At 50.7% G+C, this 23520-nt stretch overlaps 1 protein-coding gene across 1 annotated transcript; it reads left to right on the forward strand.

Moving 5' to 3' along the window:
* Nucleotides 1-545: 545 nt before the first annotated feature.
* On the forward strand, nucleotides 546-23520 carry LOC100613484 (large ribosomal subunit protein uL10-like). Its single transcript, XM_054662330.2, has 7 exons — nucleotides 546-680; nucleotides 7865-8012; nucleotides 10530-10672; nucleotides 14405-14602; nucleotides 15732-15851; nucleotides 21639-21864; nucleotides 22095-23520. Exon 7 carries the CDS (start codon nucleotides 22190-22192, stop codon nucleotides 23144-23146), a length of 957 nt encoding a protein of 318 aa, XP_054518305.1. The 5' UTR covers nucleotides 546-680; nucleotides 7865-8012; nucleotides 10530-10672; nucleotides 14405-14602; nucleotides 15732-15851; nucleotides 21639-21864; nucleotides 22095-22189; the 3' UTR covers nucleotides 23147-23520.

Below are 23520 nucleotides of genomic sequence, written 5' to 3' on the forward strand. Positions count from 1 at the left end.
TTTAGGGCTTGTGCAGCTGCTGACCTGAGAGACAGATTCTGCTTCTGAGGACAGGGCAGACTTGAGAGGCAGCAGTGCTTATGTGTGAGAAAAGCCTAAGATGAACTTTTTAAATTTTCACTCTCAGAGAGCACGAATGCAGTAGATTATTGCAAACCGAAGCCTTTTCTCGGCAGGGTCAACTGTCCATTTTCTTGCTTTTCTTCATGTACCAATTCTTGGTTCCAGAGGTTCTTGTGGATTAATGCAATATCCACAATGACGCCTATAGCAGCTGAGGAACCTTTTGCAATGTTTAAACTGTTCATTTCCTCTTATATTTGTATATATAAATTTAGATATAACATGCATGAAGTGTGATACTGATTATTTACAGTACCAACTAGATGGGTGTTTGATGTGGTTTGGCTGTGTTCCTACCCAAATCTCATCTTGAATTGTATTCCCATAATTCCCACGTGTTGTGGGAGGAACCCGGTGGGAGAGAATTGAATCATGTGGATGGTTTCTCCCATACTGTTCTCGTGGTAATGAGTAAGTCTCACGAGATCTGATGGTTTCATAAGGGGAAACCCATTTCACTTGCTCTCATTCTCTCTCTCTTCTCTTGTCTACCGCCATGTGAGACGTGTCTTTCACCTTCTGCCATGATTGTGAGGCCTCCCCAGCCACATGGAACTGTAAGTCCAATAAACCTCTTTGTTTTGTAAATTGCCCAATCTTGGGTATGTCTTTATTAGCAGTGTGAAAACGAATTAATATAGTGTTAAACACTGGAATTGCTAATATGTCATTTTTCTAAAAATGTTTAATAAAATGTTATTACAATTTCAAAAGATTAATAAAAATTCAGATTTAATATATTTTTAAAATTATTATTATTTTTTTTAGAGATAAGGTCTCACTCTGTAGCCCAGGCTAGAGTGTAGTGGTATGATCATGGGTCACTGCAGCCTTGAATTCTTGGGCTTAAGTGATTCTCCCACCTCAGCCTCCTGAGTAGCTGGGATCACAGGTGTGTGACACCATGTCTGCCTAATTTTTAAACTTTTTGTGGAGATAAGGTCTTGCTATGTGGCCCAAGCAGTCTGGAATGCCTGACCTCAAGCAAACCTCCCACCTTGGCCTCCCAAAGCACTGGGATTATAGGTGTGAGCCACCATGCCCAGCCCCAGATTTAATTTAAAATGTTACACTAGGCTGGGTGCAGTGGCTCACACCTGTAATCCCGCACTTTGGGAGGCCAAGGCGGGCAAATAACTTGAGGCCAGGAGTTCAAGACCAGCCTGGCTAACATGGTGAAACCCTGTCTTTGCAAAAACTACACAAATTATCTGGGCACGGTGGCATGTGCCTGTAATCCTAGCTACTTGGGAGGCTGAGGCGTGAGAATTGCTTGAGCCTGGGAGGTGGAGGTTGCAGTGAGCAAAGATCACACCATTGCACTCCAGCCTCAGTGACAGAGCAAGACTCTCTCTCAAAAAACAGTTACACTCATTATAATTTGTATTTTACCTTTTAATTTCAATAAATAATTTTGGATATTTTAGAAAAAAAACCTTTTTAAAAAGCATTTAAAATTTTACCTTTACTATAATTTTCCTTTTGGACAAAAACTATATTTTATTTCTTTAATCTTTTTGGATGGGTATTGTCACTAAAACACAAATAAGCAATTTTGGTGAAATAAAGGCCTGAACATTTTTATGGATTAAAACGATAAGAATTTGTGAATTATGTATGTCTTTATTTGATCACTTGTCTAAACACAGCTGGCCCTTCAACAGAATACCCAAACACACCAGCTTTCAAGCATATAAAAACCAGAGCTTTACACATGCTTTTCAACTGTGCCACTATGAATGTATATTTGTCAAGGTAAGAGAAGAGAACATATTTTATTTAACAGCTTGTTCGCTTGATTTTGAAATATTTAGGCATATGGTATGTGGGTCTTCATTTGTGTTCTTGCAAATATTAGAGACAAGTCTGGGAGTTTTTTTAATAACAGCTTTATTGATATATATGTATATATAATTCACATGTAATTTATGGGAGCCTTAGCTCCCCCTTCTGAAGTATACGCTTCAGTGGTTTTTAACATATTCACAAAGTCGTGCATTCATCACTAGTATCTATTTCAGAACATTTACATCACCCCCAAAAGAAACCCCGCACCCAATAGCAGTCACTCCCCATTCCCTCCCACACCCAAGCCCTGAAAATTACTCATTTCCTTTCTGTTCCTATGAATTTGTTGATTCTGGACATTTCATATCAATGGAATTATATCAAATGTGTCTGGCTTCTTTCACTTAGAATAAGGCTTTTAAGGTTCGTTCATCTTGTAGCATGTATCAGTACTTCATTCCTTTTTATTGCCAAGTAATATTGCACTGTATGGATATATCCATCAGTTGATGGACATTTAACTTGTTTCCATTTTGCTGGGGGCAGTGGTTCATGCCTGTAATCCCAGCACTTTGGGAGGCCAAGGCGGGTGGATCACCTGAGGTCAGGAGTTGGAGACCAGCCTGACCAACATGATGAAACCCGTGTCTACTAAAAATACAAAAATTAGCCAGGTGTGGTGGCACATGCTTGTAGTCCCAGCTGCTCAGGAGGCTGAAGCAGGAGAATCTCTTGAACTCAGGAGGCAGAGGTTGCAGTGAGCCGAGATCCAGCCTATGAACATTCAGATTCATAGGAGCACTATTTTCTGTGGGCTTATGTTTTCAGATATCTTAGGTATATACCTAAGGGTGGAACTGATGGATCATATGGTAATTCATGTTTAACTTTTTTTTTTTGAGACGATGTCTCACTCTGTTGCCCAGGCTGGAGTGCAGTGGCGCTATCTCGGCTTACTGCAAGCTCCGCCTCCCAGGTTCATGCCATTCTCCTGCCTCAGCCTCCCGAGTAGGTGGGACTACAGGCGCCCGCCACCACGCCCGGCTAATTTTTTGTATTTTTAGTACAGACGGGGTTTCACTGTGTTAGCCAGATGGTCTCGATCTCCTGACCTCGTGATCCGCCCGCCTCGGCCTCCAATTGGGATTACAGGCGTGAGCCACCGCACCCAGCCCATGTTTAACTTTTTGAGGAACTGCCAGATTGTTTTCTACTGCACTGCTGTGCATTCCCAGCACAGTGCACAAGGGTTCCAATTTCTTCGCATCCTTTCCAGCACTTGTTATTGTCTTTCTTTTTTATTGTAGCCCATCCTAGTGGTGGGAAGGGATATCTCATTGTGATGTTGATTTGCATTTCCCCCATGACTAATGATGCTGAGCATCTCTTGTGTGCTTATGGGCCATTTGTATATCTGCTTTGGATAAATGCCTATTCAAATCCTTTGCCCATTTTTAATGGGGTGATTCAGGTCTGGGTGTTTTCTTTTTCTTTTTTTTTTTTTTTTTGAGACAGGGTATCTGTTGGCCAGGCTGGAGTGCAGTGGCACAATCTTGGCTCACTGCAACCTCCACCTCCAGGGTTCAAGCGATTCTCCTACCTCAGCCTCCTGAGTAGCTAGTATCAAAGATGCCTGCCACCATGACCTGATGATTTCTGTTTTTTGTTTGTTTGTTTGTTTTTGGAGACGGAGTCTTGTTCTGTCACCCAGGCTGGAGTGCAGTGGTGCCATCTCAACTGTCTGCAACCTCCGCCTCCGGAATTCAAATGATTCTCCTGCCTCAGCCTCCCAAGTAGCTGGGACTACAGGTACACACCATCGTGCCCAGATAATTTTTGTATTTTTAGTAGAGATGAGGTTTCACCATGTTGGCCAGGCTGGTCTGGAACTCCTGACCTCGGTGATTCACCCACCTCAGCCTCCGAAAGTGTTGGGATTACAGGCGTGGGCCATGGCGCCTTGCCTTAATTTTTGTATTTTTAGTAGAGATGGGGTTTTACCATGTTGGCTGGTCTCAAACTCCTGACCTCAAGTGATCCGCCCGCCCCAGCTTCCCAAAGTGCTGGGATTACAGGCATAAGCCACCATGCTCAGGCTTCAGGTCTCGTTTTGATAGAGGGATAAAGCAACAATTGTGAAGGCTCCAACACAGTAGCCTTGTGCTTGCTTTGACATCAGACTGTGCACTTTGAGGTGGGCAGAATTACCTTTTAGTCTTTACAGAAGCAGTGTCTGCCACCTACAATGACTTCTCTTCTCATCTCTTCAGCACAGCCTTCTTTAAACCTTCTTTATAATCCTTCTCTGATCGCAGAGTGATAGCCGACCATGTTGCAGTGGGCCAGAGTTAGCTGTACCCTGCAGCTAAGCACACGGGCTCCGGAGCCAGCCTGCCTGGTTCAGATCCTGGCTCCCCCAAGTCTCAGCTGTGCAACCTGGGTGGCTAACTCTTCAGTTTCCTCCTTTGTAAAATGGGAATGATAACACCTTCCTTATAGCATTGTCTCAAGGGCTTGCTGAGAACATACGTGTAAATCCTGTTGCATCTTGTGCCTGATCGATGCTTGCTAGATTTCCTTTTGCGCAGAGCATTTCCAATGGCAGGGGTCACTACTTTCAGGGCAGACTTTCCATTTATGAATGGTGTTAATTGAAGGAAGCCCTTGGGGTGTTTGGCTGAAAATTGTCTTGCTGTGATTCAGGCAGCCATCAGGTCTGTGGAGGAGCTGTAGGTTTCCCCCACCTCCGGCTCCAACTGTCCATCATTCCTCCCCTCTCCTCCCCTCTATCACCCACGCCTCCTTGCTCCTTTCCAAATGGCGTGTGACTTCTCAGGGGATGTGAGAGGCGGCTGGAAAGTGACACCATGCTCCTTAATTACCCTTGTTCTTTCTATGCCCCAGCACCTAAATTTAGCCAGCAGACCTGGGCACTGGGGACCCAGCTCCTCCCTCCCCAAGGCCCCACCCTCTCAAAGGCAGGAAAAGAGCCCCCAGGCAAGACTTCTCACCATCCTGGGGGTGGAGGCCTCAGGGAAGTTGCTGAAAGGCCGGGTGAGGGCACTGGGCTCCAGCAGGGACCCTTCCTGCTGCAGCAGGCAGCTGGGCTGCGAGCTGTGATGGAGCAGAATGTCACCTGCCCACCCCCTGCCCTTTTTAATGATGGGGAAGCCTGAGAGGGAGTGTCGGTCAAAGTGTCCAGAATGTTAGGGGCACGAGCTCGAGAATCTGACAGACACCCTCTCTGACACATGCCAACTGTGTGACCTTGGGGAAGTCACCAGACTTCTCTGGACATGCTTCCTCATCTGAGAAATGGAGACCTCTCAAGTGAGGTGACTGTGACATTTAAATGAGATAATACATGTAAAGCATGCAGCACCAAGCAAGCACCAATCAGCTCAGCCACATCCATTATCAAAGTTGCTTGACCTGTTAGCAGTGCAGTGGGGACCCAAGCCTCTGGACTCAGTGCTCATGCCAGGAAGTCACACTCCTTCATCAATGACTTGATGCCTCTGTTCCAGATGGGGACATTGAGGCAAAGACAGGTTAATTACCAGGACCAAGGTTACCCAGCTAGGTGGCAGCAAGCCTGAGATCTGATCCCAGGTCTGCAGGCATTCGTTGCCTTTCATGAATTGTTTTGGCCAAAAGGCCCCACCTCTTCCAAACCCGTCTCAAGGTCCACCACCTCCAGGAAGCCCTCCTGGCTGTCTCCAGGGCAGATCTCTCCAACCTCCCGGGCTGCAGAATGTCTATTCCAGATCATAACCTCCTCCCCAGCTCCTGGACAAGTTCTAGAAGGGAGGGCTTGCTTTTTACCTCTGTGAGTCTCTGAGGTTCCATGACGGAGTCCATAGGCATGAAAAATCACTCACTGATCTTTTTTTTTTTTTTTTTTTGAGATGGAGTCTCGCTCTGTTGCCCAGGCTGGAGTACAGTGGCATGAGCTTGGCTCACTGCAACCTCCACCTCCCAGGTTCAAGCAGTCCTCCCACCTCAGCCTCCCAAGAAGCTGGGATTACAGGCATGCCACCATGTCCAGCTAATTTTTGTATTTTCAGTAGAGACAGGGTTTTGCCATGTTGGCCAGGCTGACCTCAAGTGATCTGCCCGCCTCGGCCTCCCAAAGTGCTGGGATTACAGGGGTGAGCTTTCAGATACATAGAGAAAGGGGGAGCCAGCAAGTGGGAACAGAAAAGTTAGCTGGGATGGAAAATTAGACCTGGAAGGAGGGAAAGTGTGCATGGCTGGCTCTGTACCTGAGATGGGAGACAGTGGCTTCATCCCAGAGTGGGGATGCCAGGGATGTCCTGGTGAGGGATGGGGCCGCTCCAGGGTCAGTCAGGCCTGGAATTGATACCGCCATGTCTGGGTCTCTGGGCCTTAGTCCCTCATCTGCAGAATGGGCCAGTAAATGCCAGCCTCCTGGAGGTAGGTAGAGGGAGGCTTGAATGAGATGACCGAATGGGGACCAGCGTGCCCCACCCTGTGCCCTGCACAGTCAGCAGCCTCCAGCTTGGAGGGAGCTGGACAGAACCTGAACCTCTCTGGTCACCTGAGGCAGCCACTCGGGCCCCTCTGCTTCGAGGGCTCTTCGGAGAGAGAAGCCTACGAGGAAGTCATGGTGTGGCTTTGCCACCCTCCCCCTCTTGGTCACACTGGAGTTCCAGGGCACAACCCCTTAGGGACACCAGCGGGGGTGGCCTGTGGCAGCCCCGACCTTCCCGCACCCAGCCCCTAGTCCACAGTGCCACCAATGCCAGGCTGTCATCAGGGCTCACCAGGCACACATGATCTCACTTAAACCTCCCAGGCAGGTGCTTGCGTCTTCCCATGCCACAAGTGAGGAAACCAAGAAACAGAGGGTTAAGGAACCTTCCAGCAGTGCAGAGCTCAGATTCAGACTCAGGCAGTCTGGCCCCAAAGTCTGCACTCAAAACCACTACACTCCTCCACCTCCCTAAATAGGATGAGACCCTCTTCCCGGTGGGCTGGAGTGATTAGACAACTTTACAGTGGTGCGGAGTAATACTTCAAGGTGTGTGCTAGAGAGAGCATGTCTGGGGTGGCATTTCAGAAGTTAATTCCTCACTAGTTCTCTTCCCTGAGGGGGCTCACTGAGTTTGAGTTTATCTCTTGAAATACTGTAACAATCCAGGCACAGTGGCTCATGCCTGTAATCCCTGCACTTTGGGAGGCCAAGACAGGCGGATCACCTGAGGTTAGGAGTTCAAGACCAGCCTAGCCAACATGATGAAACCCCGTCTCTACTAAAAATACAAAAAAATTAGCCAGATGTGGTGGTGGGCACCTGTAATCCCAGCTACCCGGGAGGCAGAGGCTGTAGTAAGCCGAGATTGTGCCACTGCACTCCAGCCTGGGTGACAGAGCGGGACTCCATCTCAAAAAAAAAAAAAAGAAATACTTTAACAATAATACTAACACTGATACTAATACTAACAGCTACTCTTCTTTGAGCAGGTTTTATACGCCACTCACCATCCTGAACTTTGACATGTGTTAATTCGTTTAATACTCATAACAGCCCTAGGAGGAAGGTATTATGAATTTTCTTGTTATCCAGATGAGGAAACTGAGGCTCAGAGAGGTCAAGTCACTGGGCAGCTCCCAGAGCTGGTGGTGGAGTCAAGATCAAACCCAGGCGGTTCTGGGTCCAATCATTCATTTGTCCCATGCTCTCTTAACCTCAAACTTGCCGCCTTTTCCTGCCTTGCCCGTGTGAATGTCCCCTCCCCCCAGGGTGTTGGAAAGTGAGTCCCACTAGGTATGGGGCAGGACCAGGAGGGACCTTACCAGCAACCGGGGTAAGGAGGAATGACCAAGGCATTCCAGCCCCAGCATGAGGGGGTAGAGTGTGGGCTTGGCCTTTGCAGTGTCAGGGATCTGGGCGGCCCCTCCTAGCTCACCTGCAGATCTCCCTCCGCAGGCGGGACTCCCATACCCTGGGAACACCACAAGCCGTTCCTGAAGGCAAACAGAAGACTCAGAGACAGAACAGCAGAGCCTGAGCCATAAAGTAGAGGGAAACATTTCCCAGCCACCTCCTGTTTCCAACACTGCTGGCCCCGGATCCAGTAAGTGGCATGACCATGCAGAGTGGTGCCTGGGCCCCTAACAACTGCTCCCTCAGTTCCGCACAGAGAAGGCTGTTCCCAGAAACGGCTCCATTAAATCCTTAGCCAAGAGCCACATCTCCTCTGTTTCTGTCTCAGCCAAGGGGAGAGGGCACATGTTCAGTCCGCTCCTAGGGTGCTGATCTTGTGGGGGCAGATGGTAGTGTCTTCAGTGAACGGCAGCTTCTTGTTCTTGTGTAGTTATCGTGGCCAAGATAAGACCACACAACCATGTGTTTTGGGAAAGGAGACAAAGAAGCGACACAGGAATGCCAAAGGGGTCAAATAAAGTTTCTGGGGCTTCCCTGAGCCCATGGCTCTTGGGGCCCTGAGTCATGGGGTCCAGAAAACCAGGCCTGTCTGGATGGGGGGCCTGGCATGGGAATCATGTTCTCATGGGATGTTGCTTGTCATCTGCAACAAAGAGAGTGCATTTTCAAGCATCTTCCCGTATTGGGGCTGAGATAATGATATTCCAAAGTATGGTGCTGTGGCATGCTGAGTACTTTGAGCTAAAGGAGACTGGAAGGTCTCAGAAGCAGCCTCAGAAGCAGTATCTCTCTCTCTCTCTGACCTGTCCCCACTTTTCTCCCCCAAGGCAGCCATAGAAATGAGAATTCCTCTTCCGTAAGGTAGGTCATAGAAAGTAGAAATATTGGGAGCCGGGTGTGGTGGCTCATGCCTGTAATCCCAGTACTTTGGGAAGCCGAGGTGGGTGGATGATGTGAGGTCAGGAGTTTGAGACCAGCCTGGCCAACACAGTGAAATCTGTGTCTACTAAAAATACAAAACTTAGCCAGATGTGGTGGCGTGTGCCTGCAGTCCCAGCTACTCAGGAGGCTGAAGCAGGAGAATCTCTTGAACCCAGGAGGCAGAGGTTGCAGTGAGCCGAGATCCAGCCTGACGTGAGGTCAGGAGTTTGAGACCAGCCTGGCTAACATGGTGAAGCTCCGTCTCTACTAAAAATACAAAAATTAGCCAGGCATGGTGGCACACGCCTGCAGTCCCAGCTACTTGGGAGGCTGAGGTAGGAGAATCGCTTGAACCCAGGAGGTGAAGTTTGCAGTGAGCTGATATTGTGCCATTTCACTCCAGACTGGGTGACAGAGATTCTGTTTCAAGAAAAAAAAAAAAGAAGAAGAAGAGAAAATAGAACTATTACTCTTACCTTCCCCTGCTGTTCTGTGTAGGAGCTGGCCATAAGGAAATTCTCTGACTCCACTTGGTCTGATAGTAGGCCGTAAGACCCTCGCTCCAGCGGGGTCCTGCTCCATACCCAGAAATAAGGAATATGGCAGACAGGCCAAGAAGAATGTACACACACAGGCCTTGCTAGGTTCCTTCCCTTGGCCTATTACCTTTAGGTCATACTCTTTTGTTCCAATCACTTTTTTTTTTTTTTTGAGACGGAGTCTCGCTCTGTCACCCAGGCTGGAGTGCAGTGGCGCAATCTCGGCTCACTGCAAGCTCCGCCTCCCGGGTTCACGCCATTCTCCTGCCTCAGCCTCTCCGAGTAGCTGGGACTACAGGTGCTCACCACTGCACCCAGCTAATTTTTTGTATTTTTAGTAGAGGTGGGGTTGCACCGTGGTCTCGATCCCCTGACCTCGTGATCCACCTGCCTCGGCCTCCCAAAGTGCTGGGATTACAAGTGTGAGCCACCGCGCCCGGCCTCCAATCACTTTTTTCTTTAGATGGAGTTTCACTCTGTTGCCCAGGCTGGAGTGCAGTGGTGAGATCTCGGCTCACTGCAACCTCCAACTCCTGGGTTCAAGTGATTTTTGTGCCTCAGCCTCTCAAATAGCTAGGATTACAGGTGCCCCCACCAAGTACAGATAATTTTTGTATTTTTAGTAGAGATGGGGTTTGACCATGTTGGCCAGGCTGGTCTCGAACTCCTGATCTCAAGTAATCCGCCCACCTTGGCCTCCCAAAGTGCTGGGATTACAGGTGTGAGCCACCGTGCCCAGCTGGTCCAATCACATTCCTATATGACTGTCCATTCTTCATCGAACCTTTGCATAAAAAGATACTGTACAGTCTGGGTATTCATTTCTTTTCCTTTTTCTTTTTTTTGGTTTGTTTGTTTTGAGACACAGTCTTGCTCTGTTGCCCAGGCTGAATGAAGTGCAGTGGCATGATCTCAGCTCACTGCAACCTCCACCTCCTGAGTTCAAGCAATTCTAATGTCTCAAGCCTCTCGAGTAGCTGGAACTACAGGTGCGCACCACCATGCCCAGGTAATTTTTTGTATTTTTAGTAGAGACAGAGTTTCACCATGTTGGCCAGGCTGATCTTGAACTCCTGACCTCAAGTGAGCCACCCACCTCGGCCTCATAAAGTGTTGGGATTATAGGCATGAGCCACCACGCCCGGCCTGGGTCTTCATTTCCAAAGGCCCCCATGTCATGTAAAACTTTGATTAAATATATTTGTTATGCTCTTCTCTTGTTAACTTCTCTCTGTCTTTTGGTATAGGAGTGTCAGCCGTGACCCTTATGATGGATGAGAAGAGGTATCATGCCTTTTCCACCCCTACACCTGGAAGGAAGGTTCTGCAGAGAGTTCATGAGAGACGATATGTGGAATGTAATCAGAGCATACCTCTTAATACTTAAGAGGTAAGGCCAGGCGCGGTGGCTCACGCCTGTAATCCGAGCACTTTGGGAGGCCGAGGCGGGCGGATCACGAGGTCAGGAAATTGAGACCAGCCTGGCTAACACGGTGAAACCCTGTCTCTACTAAAAATACAAAAAATTAGCCGGGCGTGGTGGTGGGTGCCTGTAGTCCCAGCTGCTCGGGAGGCTGAGGCAGGAGAATCAGTTGAACCCAGGAGGCAGAGGTTGGAGAGAGCTGAGATCTCTGAACTCCAGCCTGGGCGACAGAGCAAGACTCCATCTCAAAAAAAAAAAAAAAAAAAAAAGACGTATAAAATTCTGAGGTTCCTCTTTCGAGGTTAATTCCTTTCCTGTATGTGCTTAGGTTATGTTCATCCGAAGGAAAACTTAAGAAACTGTGTGGTAAACTATAATATAGAAGTTTATTTTTCTCTCGAGTAAACAATATTTGGAGGTTCTGGTCCAGGGCTGGTGTGGCAGCTCCACAAACATCAGAAACCCAGATCACTTCCTTCTTGTGGCTTGGTCATCCTTAACATGGGGCTTCTACCTCATGATCCAAGATAGCTGCTCCTGCTCGAGCAATCACATGCATATTCCTTTCCAGCAGAAAGGGAGAAGAGGTAACACGGTGCAACCTGCTGCCTCTGAGTGGCACTTCTTCTTACAACTTATACACATGGCCATACCTGGCTGTAAGGGAGGCTGGGAAATGTAGCTTGTATTTCAGGGGGTTGTTTGCCCAGCAAAAATCAGGGGTTCCGTGGCAAAGAAGACAGAACAGATGTTGGGGAATAGTTATAGTCTCTGGCACACCATGGTATTCCTCCATTCCACGGGGAAAGATGGCCATGTACTTTCTGGTACTCTGCTCCAGGTGACCTTGTTTTTGTATGTTACATGTTCTTGTGTGTTACTCTTTTTTTTTTTTTTTTTTGAGATGGGATCTTGCTCTGTTGCCCAGGCTGGAGTTCAGTGGCACAATCTCAGCTTACTGCAACCTCCGCCTCCCAGGTTCAAGCGATTCTTTTGCCTCAGCCTCCCGAGTAGCTGGGATTAGAGGTGTGCACCACCACGCCCAGCTAATTTTTGTATTTTTAGTAAAGACAGGGTTTCACCATGTTAGCCAGGCTGGTCTCGAACTCCTGACCTCAAGTGACCACCTGCCTCAACCTCCCCAAGTGCTGGGATTATAAGGCGTGAGCCACTGCACCCGGCCTTGTGTGTTACTCTTTTTTTTTTTTTTTATACTTTAAGTTTTAGGGTACATGTGCACATTGTGCAGGTTAGTTACATATGTATACATGTGCCATGCTGGTGCGCTGCACCCACTAACTCGTCATCTAGCATTAGGTATATCTCCCGATGCTATCCCTCCCCCCTCCCCCCATTGTGTGTTACTCTTAACTCCTCACCACAAAACCAGAACTGCCCTGAGACCAAGACTCAGGTCTCCAGAACAAAGCCCTTAGCCTGACATTCAGGGCCCTTGGCCACTGGGTCTCAGGAACTGCCGCAGTCCCTTGCAGCCTGTGTCCAGCCTCTCGGAGCCACCTGCTTGCTCCATTCCTTGCTTCCCCAGACTGTTCCTTCTGCCTGAATGGCCCTCCCGGACCTCCAATGCCAGGGGCACTCCTATCCAACCTCGAAGAGAGGTGTTGCTCTGTCAGTGCAGCCTTGCAGGGCCTCGCTGGGGGAGAATCAGAATTCCTTTCTCCTGCCCTCCCTTGGGCTTCCGGAGCCTTCCGTCATCCTCTATTTATAGTTCAAGTCAGGTGCCCCTGGACATGTTGCTGGGAGGGAAGGGCCTCAGCTGGGAGAGCCAGTTCTGTGACCTGCTGGGGAAGGGCTGGGATTTTCCAGGATGCCTCCTCTAGCCCTATAGTCCCCTTGGCTACCTCTGTCTACGGGGAGATGGAGCCCCCTACCTGGACAGCCTTAATCCGGCGCACCTGGTGGCTGCTTGTCTCCTTGGCTTTGCTGTGAGCCCTGGGGCCTGGGGGTGGGCTTCTCTCCAGCCCTGGGCCTGCTCCTGCCTCTGCTGTGGTGAGGTGACCTGAGTAACGGGTTGGGTTAGGTGGTCTCTATGTTGGTAGGGGTCTCAGTAGGGTCAGGCTTGCTCTAGGAGAGAGTCACAGTTGCAAGAGTTGAGTATAGAGGGCAGGAACCAGCTGTAACTTTGCAAAGCTCTGTCCTGGGATGCTCAGCTTCCCTCCTGTTGTCCTCCACCCTCCAGAAAGCCCAGCAGGGAGAGATGAGCACTGTGTCCCCAAACTCAATGTCACTGTCACCTCCCCTCACCCAGCCCAGCCACTCCCCGTCAGCTCCAGACCAACTCGGAATACTCGGGAAGGTTGATCCTTCGACTTCCTCAAGCCATTGCTCAACATCCCCCAATCACAGCCTCCCCAACTCCCATCTCCAAAGGCCTCCTTCCTCCCCAGATCCCCGGCTGTCACCATCCTCATTCTTCTAACAAGCTGACAAACTTGAATTCTGAGCGAGCATGACCTGGGGTCTTGGGCCTGAGCCGCAGCCCTCTGCCTCCACCCCATCCCCCACTTACACGCCCACTTTCAGATACAGACACGGACCCTGATGCCAAGGACATCCACTGGCTGAATGCCTCCTCCTGCCCTTTCACGAGCTCCCATACCCGGCCCTGACTACCTGCACGCAGCCCTGGACCCTCAAGTGACTGTAGGAACCCCCTCTACGAGACTCAGCCCTTTTGCCACCAGTGGGACTTGCAGGCCCAGCTGACCAGCACCTTCTTGCCTGCTGTGGGCCATGTGACCGACGGAATCCCACCACATCTGCCGTGAGCCTCGCCTGAATCAGGACCAAGTTTAGGTTTTCAGAATCAGACGGACGTGACTATGTGACCTGGGGCAAGTGACTAACCCTCTCTGAGCCTCTGACATTTGTAGCTGACTCCAATCTGATACATGGGCTCCCCAGGGGCCTGAGGAGGGAAGGTTTGAAACCTCATGGGTTTGAAACCTCACTCTTCCCTCCCTTGCCCTTGGAAGGTGAGAGCAGGAGGCTCCTTCATGGAGGTGGCTAGGATGGGGAGGGAGGACCAGGAAGCTTCCTGACCTTGTCCCAGGAGCTGGCAGCCCCCAGTCCCACCTTGTCCAGAGATCACTCAGGGGAAACCACTCTGGCTGAGGGATTCAGGTGCTGGTGCCAACTAGGAGAAGCAGTCTAGGGCGCCTCCCAGTGGACACCAAGGGAACGTCTACTCTGGCTGGCCCTTGGTCCAGCCCTGTGATTTCAGCCCTTGGCCTGCAGTCAGGCTCCAGTACTGACCCCATCACCAGCAGTGGCAAATTCCATCTCATTTGAGGAATCTCAGTTTCCTCTTCCACAAAACGGAAATAATGATAACATCACCACACAAGACCACAGTGAGGCTTCCTTCGGACGACCCAGGCGACCCGCCTTCCACACTAATGTTTTCCAGGTCTAGAGAGGCCAGGGCTTGCCTGGGGACCACAGCGAGATGTGGTGAGGAGCCAGGGGTTCAGGCTCTCAGGCTCCTGGTCCACTGCTCTTTCCACTGCTGGGAGGTGCCTCAATGTAACCTTGGACTCTCCAGGCCTATTAACTCCTCCGTGTAGCTCTGGAAGTTTTCAGATGTTTTAGTGCTATTAACACGCCTGTCCCAGGAACAAGCTTACAAATGCATCCAATTAACCTGCCAACAATTCTGGGACGTGATTTCTTTTCCAGCCTTTGCAGGGAGATCTCTCTTCCCATCTCCTTCCTGGAAGACAGAAGCCTTGTGCGAGCCCCTTGTGTGATATCACCCCAGCTAGGGCCACCGGACGTTGGTCCTCAGCAGGGAGACTTTGGGTCCTCCACCAGGACCCAGGGCTGACCTGCATGGCCAGGCCCCATGGCCTGGGTAGAACCTTGTTTCTGCTCCAGGTAAGGAATTGCAGGGGTGAGGGTGTGCGGAGGAAAGGGGCCTCCACAGTGGGGAAGGGGGCTACAGAGGGAATCCCAGCCCCAGCCCCAGCCCCAGAGGACCCATTTATTTGCTCTCTAACTGTGGTGAAGGGGCCCTTTCTGAAATGCAAGCAGCTCCCGAGTTCCTCTACGGCAGTGTCGGGCTGGTGCTGGGCATTGAGCGGGGCAGGAGGGGAATTCGGCCGCGCCAGGTGCTGTGGCTGTGCCGCGGGCTGTTTTCACGTATGCTGTGTGTTCCTCCGGAGGTGGCTGGCCGTGGGGCTCCTGGAATTGTGGGCTGGAGCTCTCCTGCTCCCTCTGGCTGGGTATCTATTGCTGTAGCCCCTAGAATCACCTCTTACAGCCTTGAAAGGCCCAGGGGGACTTGACTCTGAGGCTAGGAACCCTCGGGTGGGAGGGACGTGTTCATAAACACATGCACACTGTGCCATACTAGCTTTTAGACAGACAAAGACAGAGACTGGGTGACCACATGACCTTCAGGACTCACACAACAACACACACACACACACACAAGGGTGAGGGCAAAGGAGAAGCGCCCAGGCAGGCCCTGGGGGAGGGGGGCGGAGAGCCAAGGGTATGAACTGTGAACAATTAGTGGGAGCCATAGGGCCCCTGGGGGAGCAGAGAAGGAACATGTCCCCCTTCCCGACCAGATGGCCTTGCCCAAGGCCCCCACCAAGCAGTGGGGGGTGGGGCAGGGGGTGGGGAGTGAGGACAAGGGCCTGAAGCTGGTAACCTGCCCCTGGGCGGGATGGCTCTGGGAGGCGATGGAGACGCTCACCCCCTCCCTGCTTCCCAGCTGAACTGGACTTTCACAGTCTCTCTGCTCTTCCCTCACCGCCTCTTCCCACCCTCACCTTTCCCTCTTCTCCCAGCTCACCTAGCCCCTGCCCGCACTGAGGGGGACATAGCCCCCAACACCTCCTTGGCTTTGCAGATGCTATCCCCCTTGCCTGGAATCCCCCTGCTGCCACCGCCTTTTGCCTTCACCCCACTCTCCTGACAAACACCAGCTCACTTGCAAGGCCCAGCTCAACGCCTCTTTCTCTGAGAAGGCTTCCCACCACCTCTCTCCTCCTGGCAGAATTCATCTGTGTTCCCCAGTGCTCCCGGGGCCCTTGCACAGACCTCTGCGGCTCCAAAGGCTTCCTGCTGTAATACTCTGTGCACACAGCTGAATCCCTGACTCCACTCTGCTGAGAAGGTTGTGCTTTTTTCTATTTTGTACCGAGGGCAACGGGAGGCCATGGAACAGTTTCAAAGGAGCTGTGCAACAGGATTGAATTTGTGCTTTGAAAGATCACCGGGGCAGCCGCGTGGCAGACGAAGGCAGGGAGAGGGTACAGGAGGCTTCTGTCATTGTCCAGAATGGAGTCTCAGCCGTGGAGACGGAGGTGGAGGTGGGAGAGGTGGAAGGATTCCAGAGATATTTGGAGGAAAGCTTCCCCCTGGCCAGTGGTCCCCAAGCCTGGCTGTGCACCCAAATTCCCTGGGCAGATTTTTAAAAAATAGGTTTCTGGGGTCTACTCAAAATGCCCTTAAACGGGATCTCAGGGGCTAGAGCCAGAATCTGTTTTTTTGTTTTGTTTAGATGGAGTCTCACTCTGTCCCCCAGCCTGGAGTGCAGTGGCGTGATCTTGGCTCACTGCAACCTCCGCCTCCTGGGTTCAAGTGATTCTCCTGCCTCAGCCTCCCGAGTAGCTGGGATTACAGTTATCTGCCACTACGCCCAGCTAATTTTTTGTATTTTTTGTAGAGATGGGATTTTGCCGTGTTGGCCAGGTTGTTCTTGAACTCCTGACCTGGTGATTCACTTGCCTCAGACTCCCAAAGTGCTGGGATCACAGGTGTGAGCCACCGTGCCTGGCCCAGGATCTTTTTTTTTTTTTTTTTTTAATCATCATTATGAGGCCGGGCGTGGTGGCTCATGCCTATAATTCAGCACTTTGGGAGACTGAGGCGGGTGGATCACCTGAGGCCTGGAGTTCGAGACCAGCCTGGCTAAAATGGTGAAACCCTGTCTCTACTAAAAATACAAAAATTAGCCGGGTGTGGTGGCGCGCGCCTGTAATCCCAGCTACTCGGGAGGCTGAGGCTTGAACCTGGGAGACGGAGGCTGCAGTGAGTTGAGAGCCACTGGGTCACTGGACTCCAGCCTGGGTGACAGAGCAAGACTCTGTCTATCATTATGGTAAAAAAAATATATAACATAAAATTTATCATCTTAGCCATCTTTAAGTGGATAGTTCAGTATTGTTAAGTATATTCACGCCATTGTAAAGCAGACATCCAGAACTTTTTCATCTTGGAAATCTGAAACTCTATACCCATTAAACAACAATTTTCCATTCTCCCTCCCAGCCAGCCCCTGGCAACCAGCATTCTACTTCTGTTTCTATGGATTTGACTGCTTTAGATACTTCATATAAGGGAGTCATACAGGATCTGTCTTTTTGTGACTCCGAATCTGTAATTTTAAAAAATTCAGTCATCACAGTGGCTCCTGCCTGTAATCCCAGCACTTTGGGAGGCCGAGGCAGGCGGATCACTTGAGGTTAGGAGTTCAAGACCAGCCTGGCCAACATGGTTAAACCCCGTCTCTACTAAAAATACAAAAATTAGCAGGGCGCAGAGGTTCCAGTGAGCCAAGATTGTGCCACTGCACTCCAGCCTGGGTGACAGACTGAGACTCCATCTCAAAAAACAAACAAACAAACCAAAAAAAAAAAAAACCAAAAAACGAATCCTCAAGTACTTCTGATGCAGCTGGTGTGTGCTCTGCAGTTTGGGAACCGCCATCCGTGTGGCTCAAGCTGAAAGGTACCCTCTGCCTGTCTCTTTGCTATTAGGAGCAAAATCAGATCCTAGCACCCCCAGAACCTGGGGTGGGGGTTCCTTTTGACCTCTGGGGAGAATTTTCTCCTAGACAGGCTCTCTCTCAAAGTCTGCTAGTCAGATCCGGTAGTAACTCCACACCCCACATTATTATTAATTTTCATGACCTACATTTATATCATGTTTTAGATGCTGCTACTCAAAGCGTGGTCTCGCATTCCTTGGAGCTGATTAGAAATGCAGGGTCTCGGGCCACCCCCACGGTTGAATCTGAATCAGCGCATTAAGAAGTTCCTCGGGGAATTCATGTGCGCGGTGCAGTGCAGCGTGGGAGCACAGCTTCAGGGTTTACAGAGTGGCATCTGGCGGGAGTTGGGGGAGGGAAGCCTGACCCCAGAGCCCGGCAGGAGAGGTAGCTGAGAGGCTGGGAGGCGGCCCAGGCTGATGTGAGCCTGGTTTTGTCTCTCTCATCCCACTGCCACAGTTCCCATTAAATGAAGCTGTCCCCATGGACCTGTCAACGGCCTCTTGGTGGCTTAGTCCCTGGACCTCACTCAATAAGCAGCCCTCCCAGGCCTCAGCCACCAATTCCCAGGGCCACCTGGCTATGGGAAGATGGCCCTGTGCTTGGCTTTCTTATTCCATGGCTTGTCCTGACACAGACCCTTCTGGCAGGGCACTTGCTCTCATGACGTCCTAGCAATCCCATCCGTTTGCACTTGTCGTAACGGCTTATTGGGCACTTACTAAGTGCCAGGGACTGAGAAAAGGACTCCACAGGCACCAGGCCATTTGGTCCTCACAAAACCCCATGAGGATGCTGCAGGGATTATCTGCATTTGGCAGACAAGGAAACCAAGGCTCAGAAAAGTGAAATAACTTGTACAAGCTACCATAATTAATAAGTGCTCAAGGTGGGATTTGAACTCTTGTTGGTCTGCCGGGCCTGAGTTCTTAACTAGAATGCCTCCATTTTTGCTGTGTTTTTATGGAGAACACTGAAGTTCAGTTTTGCAACCTGCCCAAGGTCATATGGCTGTTAAGTGCTGGGCCTGGGACTTGAACTCAGGATGTTGTATTCCCAAACCTCAAATTCTTAACTGCTGGACTGGTTTCTTTATCCCAGGGGTCCCCAGCTCCCAGGTTACAGACTGGTACTGGTCTGTGGCCTGTTAGGAACTGGGCCACACGGCATGGGGTGAGCGGAGGGCAAGCGAGAGAAGCTTCATCTGTATTTACAGCCGCTCCCCGTCACTCTCATTACTGCTTGAGTGCCGCCTCCTGTTAGATCAGCAGCAGCATTAGATTCTCATAGGGGCACGAACCCTACTGTGAACTGCGCATGTAAGGGATCTAGATTATGCACTTTTTTTTTGTTTTGTTTTTGAGACGGAGTTTCGCTCCTGTTGCCCAGGCTGGAGTGCAATGGTGCGTTCTTGGCTCACCACAACCTCCGTTTCCTGGGTTCAAGTAATTCTCCTGCCTCAGCCTCCCGAGAAGCTGGGATTACAGGCACTCACCACCATGTCTGGCTAATTTTGTGTTTTTTTTAGTAGAGATGGTGTTTCTCTATGTTGGTCAGGCTGGTCTCAAACTCCTGACCTCAGGTGATCCACCCACCTCAGCCTCCCAAAGTGCTGGGATTACAGGCGTGAACCATCGCTCCCAGCCTTATGCACTCCTTATACAGGTCCCTGATGCCAAAAAGTTTGGGGAACGCTGCTTTACCCCATGTTACAGATTTGGGAGCTGAGACAGAGATGCTGAGCAAGTCAGCCTAGGTGTGTGAGGGTCTCCTAGTGCTATTCTGTCCACTCCAATTCCAGCTGCCTGGGCTCACTCTGGCATCAACCCTCTCTGTCTGGGCTACCTCAGCAATAACCGGCATTGGGGGCTGAGTACCCCCACCCTGTGGGAGGCTGAGGCAGGAGGATCCTTTGAGTCTAGGAGTTCAAGATCAGTATGGGCAACGTAGCAAGACCTCGTCTCTACAAAAAATACAAAAATTAGCCAGGCGTAGTGATGCGTACCTGTGGTCCCAGCTACTTGGGAGGCTGAGGTGGGAGGACGGCCTGAGTCTGGGTGGTTGAGGCTGCAGTAAGCCGTGATGGTGCTACTGCACTGGGCGACAGAATGAGACCCTGTCTCAATAAATAAATAAATGAAACCAGCTTTGATGAACCAGAGTTCCTGGAGCCACACCTGTAGCATAGAATGCTCAGGAGCAGGCCAGGCACAGTGGCTCACGCCTGTAATCCCAACACTTTGGGAGGCTGAGGCAGGCAGATCATGAGGTTAGGAGTTCGAGACCTGCCTGGCCAATATAGTGAAACCCCATCTCTACTAAAAATACAAAAATTAGCCAGGCATGGTGGCATGTGCCTGTAGTCCCAGCTACTCGGGAGGCTGAGGCAGGAGAATCACTTGAACTCAGGAGGCAGAGGTGGCAGTGAGCCGAAGATTGTGCCACTATACTCCGGCCTGGGTGACAGAGTGAGAATCCACCTCAAAAAAAAAAAAAAAAGAATGCTTGGGAGCTCAGCACAGTGGGGAGAAATGGAGACTGACACCTCTTGGCTCCACGGCTCCGTGCCCCATGTAGAAAGCCAATTGCACACCTGGGCACAGGAAGTGGTGAAGTGCAGCAACTGCTGGCGGATCAGGAGGTGGTGGAAATGGGAACTGACAGTGTGGGTGGAGCTTCTCACCCCCCTAGGCACTGCCAGGTGCCCACCACAGCTGGGATGGTGGCTAGGGCAGGATGAGGGCTGCAGAGCCCCTGGGGTGGCCCTTGGCCAGCCGGGCAGGGAGGGGAGGGTCTGTGGGCTCCTTACTAGCTCTGCAACTGCAGGGGAGTTACTTAACCTCCCCAGACTTCATGCCTCATCTATAATGTGCCCCATCTATAATTTTTTTTTTTGAGACAGAGTCTTGCTCTGTTGCCCAGGCTATAGTGCAGTGGTACAATCTCGGCTCACTGCAACCTCCGCCTCCTGGGTTCAAGTGATTCTCCTGCCTCAGCCTCCCGAGTAGCTGGGATTATAGGTACCCGCCACCACGCCCAGCTAATTTTTGTATTTTTAATAGAGACAGGGTTTCCCCATGTTGGCCAGGGCTGGTCTTGAATTCCTGACCTCAGGTGATCCACCTGCCTCAGCCTCCCAAAGTGCTGTGATCACAGGCATGAGCCATGGTGCCTGGCTTACAATGGCTTCTGGTACTGCTGAGAGCCTCCAGAGAGTCACATATCTAAAGTGCCTAGCACCCAGTTCATATTATCACCTGGGCTGGCCAAATCTAAGAGAGGCAATTTACACCGGGCTTCTGTGAGGGACAGGTGAATTATACAGTATATAGGAAAAATATGCAGTGCTGGCTATACAGCAAGCTGTATGTCAGTAACAGGTATTATTATTATTAGGAACAGGGACAGCTACATACTTTGCAGAGCCCAGTGCAAAATGAACATGTGGGGCCCTTGCTCACACATCATGAAGAATTTCAAGGTGTTGACAGTAGAGCATTAAATCAAGCTCTAGCCCTTTGGAGTGTAGGGCCCTCTGCAGCTGCAAAGGCTGCACAACCATGAAGCTGGCTGGGACTGGGACACAGGACACCAGAATCTTTATAATGGGCTCAGCTCTCTGTCCTTGGGAGGGTTGCCTGTCTGTTCAATGCTGGCGATGAGTGAGGCTTTGGGTTCCATACCTCCCCTGGTCTCCAGATTATTCTAGGAGAACCCCTTGTTACCTAGGAACTCCTAATAGCTGCTGCTTGGCCCAGCCCCAGATTCATGTCTGGAATAAGAGAACAGGATCCTTAAGTGTGAGGGCAGAAGACCCTTTGAGATCATCCCCTTCCCACCCCAAAATGGTGAGGACCTGCCAAGGACATGTGGGACCCAGTGATGAGGCAGGACAAAGATCCAGCCTCTGACTCCCAGCCTGGGAGCCCCATCTGGAAGAAGCACTTAGGCCTGATGAGGACGCCGGGGCTCCATGGCAGGAGGAGGGTGTGCTGGGGAGGAGGGGTGTGGGGAGGACAGTGCCACACCTGTCAGCCTGGGCTGTCCCTGGAGGAGGGGAGGGAGGAGTTTTTGTTCTCTTGGCTTCTCTGTGCTTTTTTGCAGTGGCACAAATTGCTTTTGTAATAACAGGAAAAAACGATCAACAAACCTTCATTTAAGAAAAAGCACAGCGTTCTCATGGGAACCAAGAAGACAAGCCCTTAATGCAAAGTGTATTCAGAGAGAAGAAAACAAGAAAAGCAGAGACGATTGGATTACAGCAGTTGCTCTTATAACTCCTCTCCGCCCACCCCCTCGATGAGAAGCTGGTTTGAAGGACTGAGTATCAAATCCCTACTGAGCTCTGAGGTTCCAGGTGTGGATGGAGTGTGGGGCCCATGTGTGTGTCAGTGTGTGTGGGTGTGATTGTGTGAGCAACTGGGTGTGTGAGGTTCAGGCCCAGTCGGCTTGTCCAGACGCCAGGCCTGAGATGCCCTGGGGGTGCTAAGAGGGGTAGAGAGACGCCAAAGGAACACAGGCTTTGAAACGAGGCAGAATTGAGTTGGAGTCCCAACCCCACCAACCTCACCTCTCTTCACTCTTCAGGCAGCGTAGAAAACAATGCCTGCCTCTTGCCAGGCATCCTCATGGAAGTGACATCATCTTTAAACCTGTGTGGCAATCCCTGACGCACCACCGTGATGCCCAGGGAAGACAGGATGACCTGGAAACCCAACTACTTCCTTAAGATCATCCAGCTATTGGATGATTATCTGAAATGTTTCATCGTGGGAGCAGACAATGTGAGCTCCAAGCAGATGCAGCAGATCCGCATGTCCCTCTGCAGGAAGGCCGTGGTGCTGATGGGCAAGAACGCCATGACGCGCAAGGCCATCCGAGGGCACCTGGAAAACAGCCCAGCTCTGGAGAAACTGCTGCCTCGCATCCGGGGGAATGTGGGCTTTGTGTTCACCAAGGAGGACCTCACTGAGATCAGGGACCTGCTGCTGGCCAATAAGGTGCCAGCTGCCACCCGTGCTGGTGCCATTACCCCATGTGAAGTCACTGTGCCAGCCCAGAATACTGGTCTGGACCCTGAGAAGACCTTCTTTTTCCAGGCTTTAGGTATCATCACTAAAATCTCCAGGGGCGCCATTGAAATCCTGAGTGATGCGCAGCTGATCAAGACGGGAGACAAAGTGGGAGCCAGTGAAGCCACGCTGCTGACCATGCTCAACATCTCCCCCTTCTCCTCTGGGCTGGTCATCCAGCAGGTGTTCGACAACGGCAGCATCTACAACCCTGAAGTGCTTGACATCACAGAGGAAACTCTGTATTCTCGCTTCCTGGAGGGTGTCCGCAATGTTGCCAGTGTCTGTCCGCAGATCCACTACCCAACTGTTGCATCAGTGCCCCATTCTATCATCGACGGGTACAAACGAGTCCTGGCCTTGTCTGTGGAGACTGATGACACCTTCCTGCTTGCTGAAAAGGTCAAGGCCTTCTTGGCTGATCCATCTGCCTTTGTGGCTGCAGCCCCTGTGGCCGCTGCCACCACAGCTGCTCCTGCTGCTGCTGCTGCAGCCCCAGCTAAGGATGAAGCCAAGGAAGAGTCGGAGGGAGGAGTCAGACGAGGATATGGGATTGGGTCTCTTTGACTAATCACCAAAAAGCAACCAACTTAGCCAGCTTTATTTGCAAAACAAGGAAATAAAGGCTTACTTCTTTAAAAAAAAAAAAGAAAAGAAAAAAAGAAGAAAGAAAGAAAGAAACAAAGAAAGAAAGAAAGAGAAAGAAAGAAAGAAAAGAAAAAAAAATAAAACAACACTTGCTCCCACGGTTGTGACAGTGGGGTTTAAAGAAAACGAGCAGGCGCCGGGCGCGGTGGCTCACGCCTGTAATCCCAGCACTTTGGGAGGCTGAGGCGGGCGGACCACGAGGTCAGGAGATTGAGACCATCCTGGCTAGCACTGTGAAACCCCATCTGTACTAAAAATACAAAAAATTAGCCGGGCGTGGTGGCAAGCATCTG

Source organism: Pan troglodytes, chromosome 9 (assembly GCF_028858775.2).
Source record: "Pan troglodytes isolate AG18354 chromosome 9, NHGRI_mPanTro3-v2.0_pri, whole genome shotgun sequence".
NCBI classification, from domain to species: Eukaryota; Metazoa; Chordata; class Mammalia; order Primates; family Hominidae; genus Pan; species Pan troglodytes.

Excerpts from the sequence above, each read along its gene's own strand:
- LOC100613484 (XM_054662330.2), top strand. The coding sequence starts at position 22,190 with ATGCCCAGGGAAGACAGGATGACCTGGAAACCCAACTACTTCCTTAAG.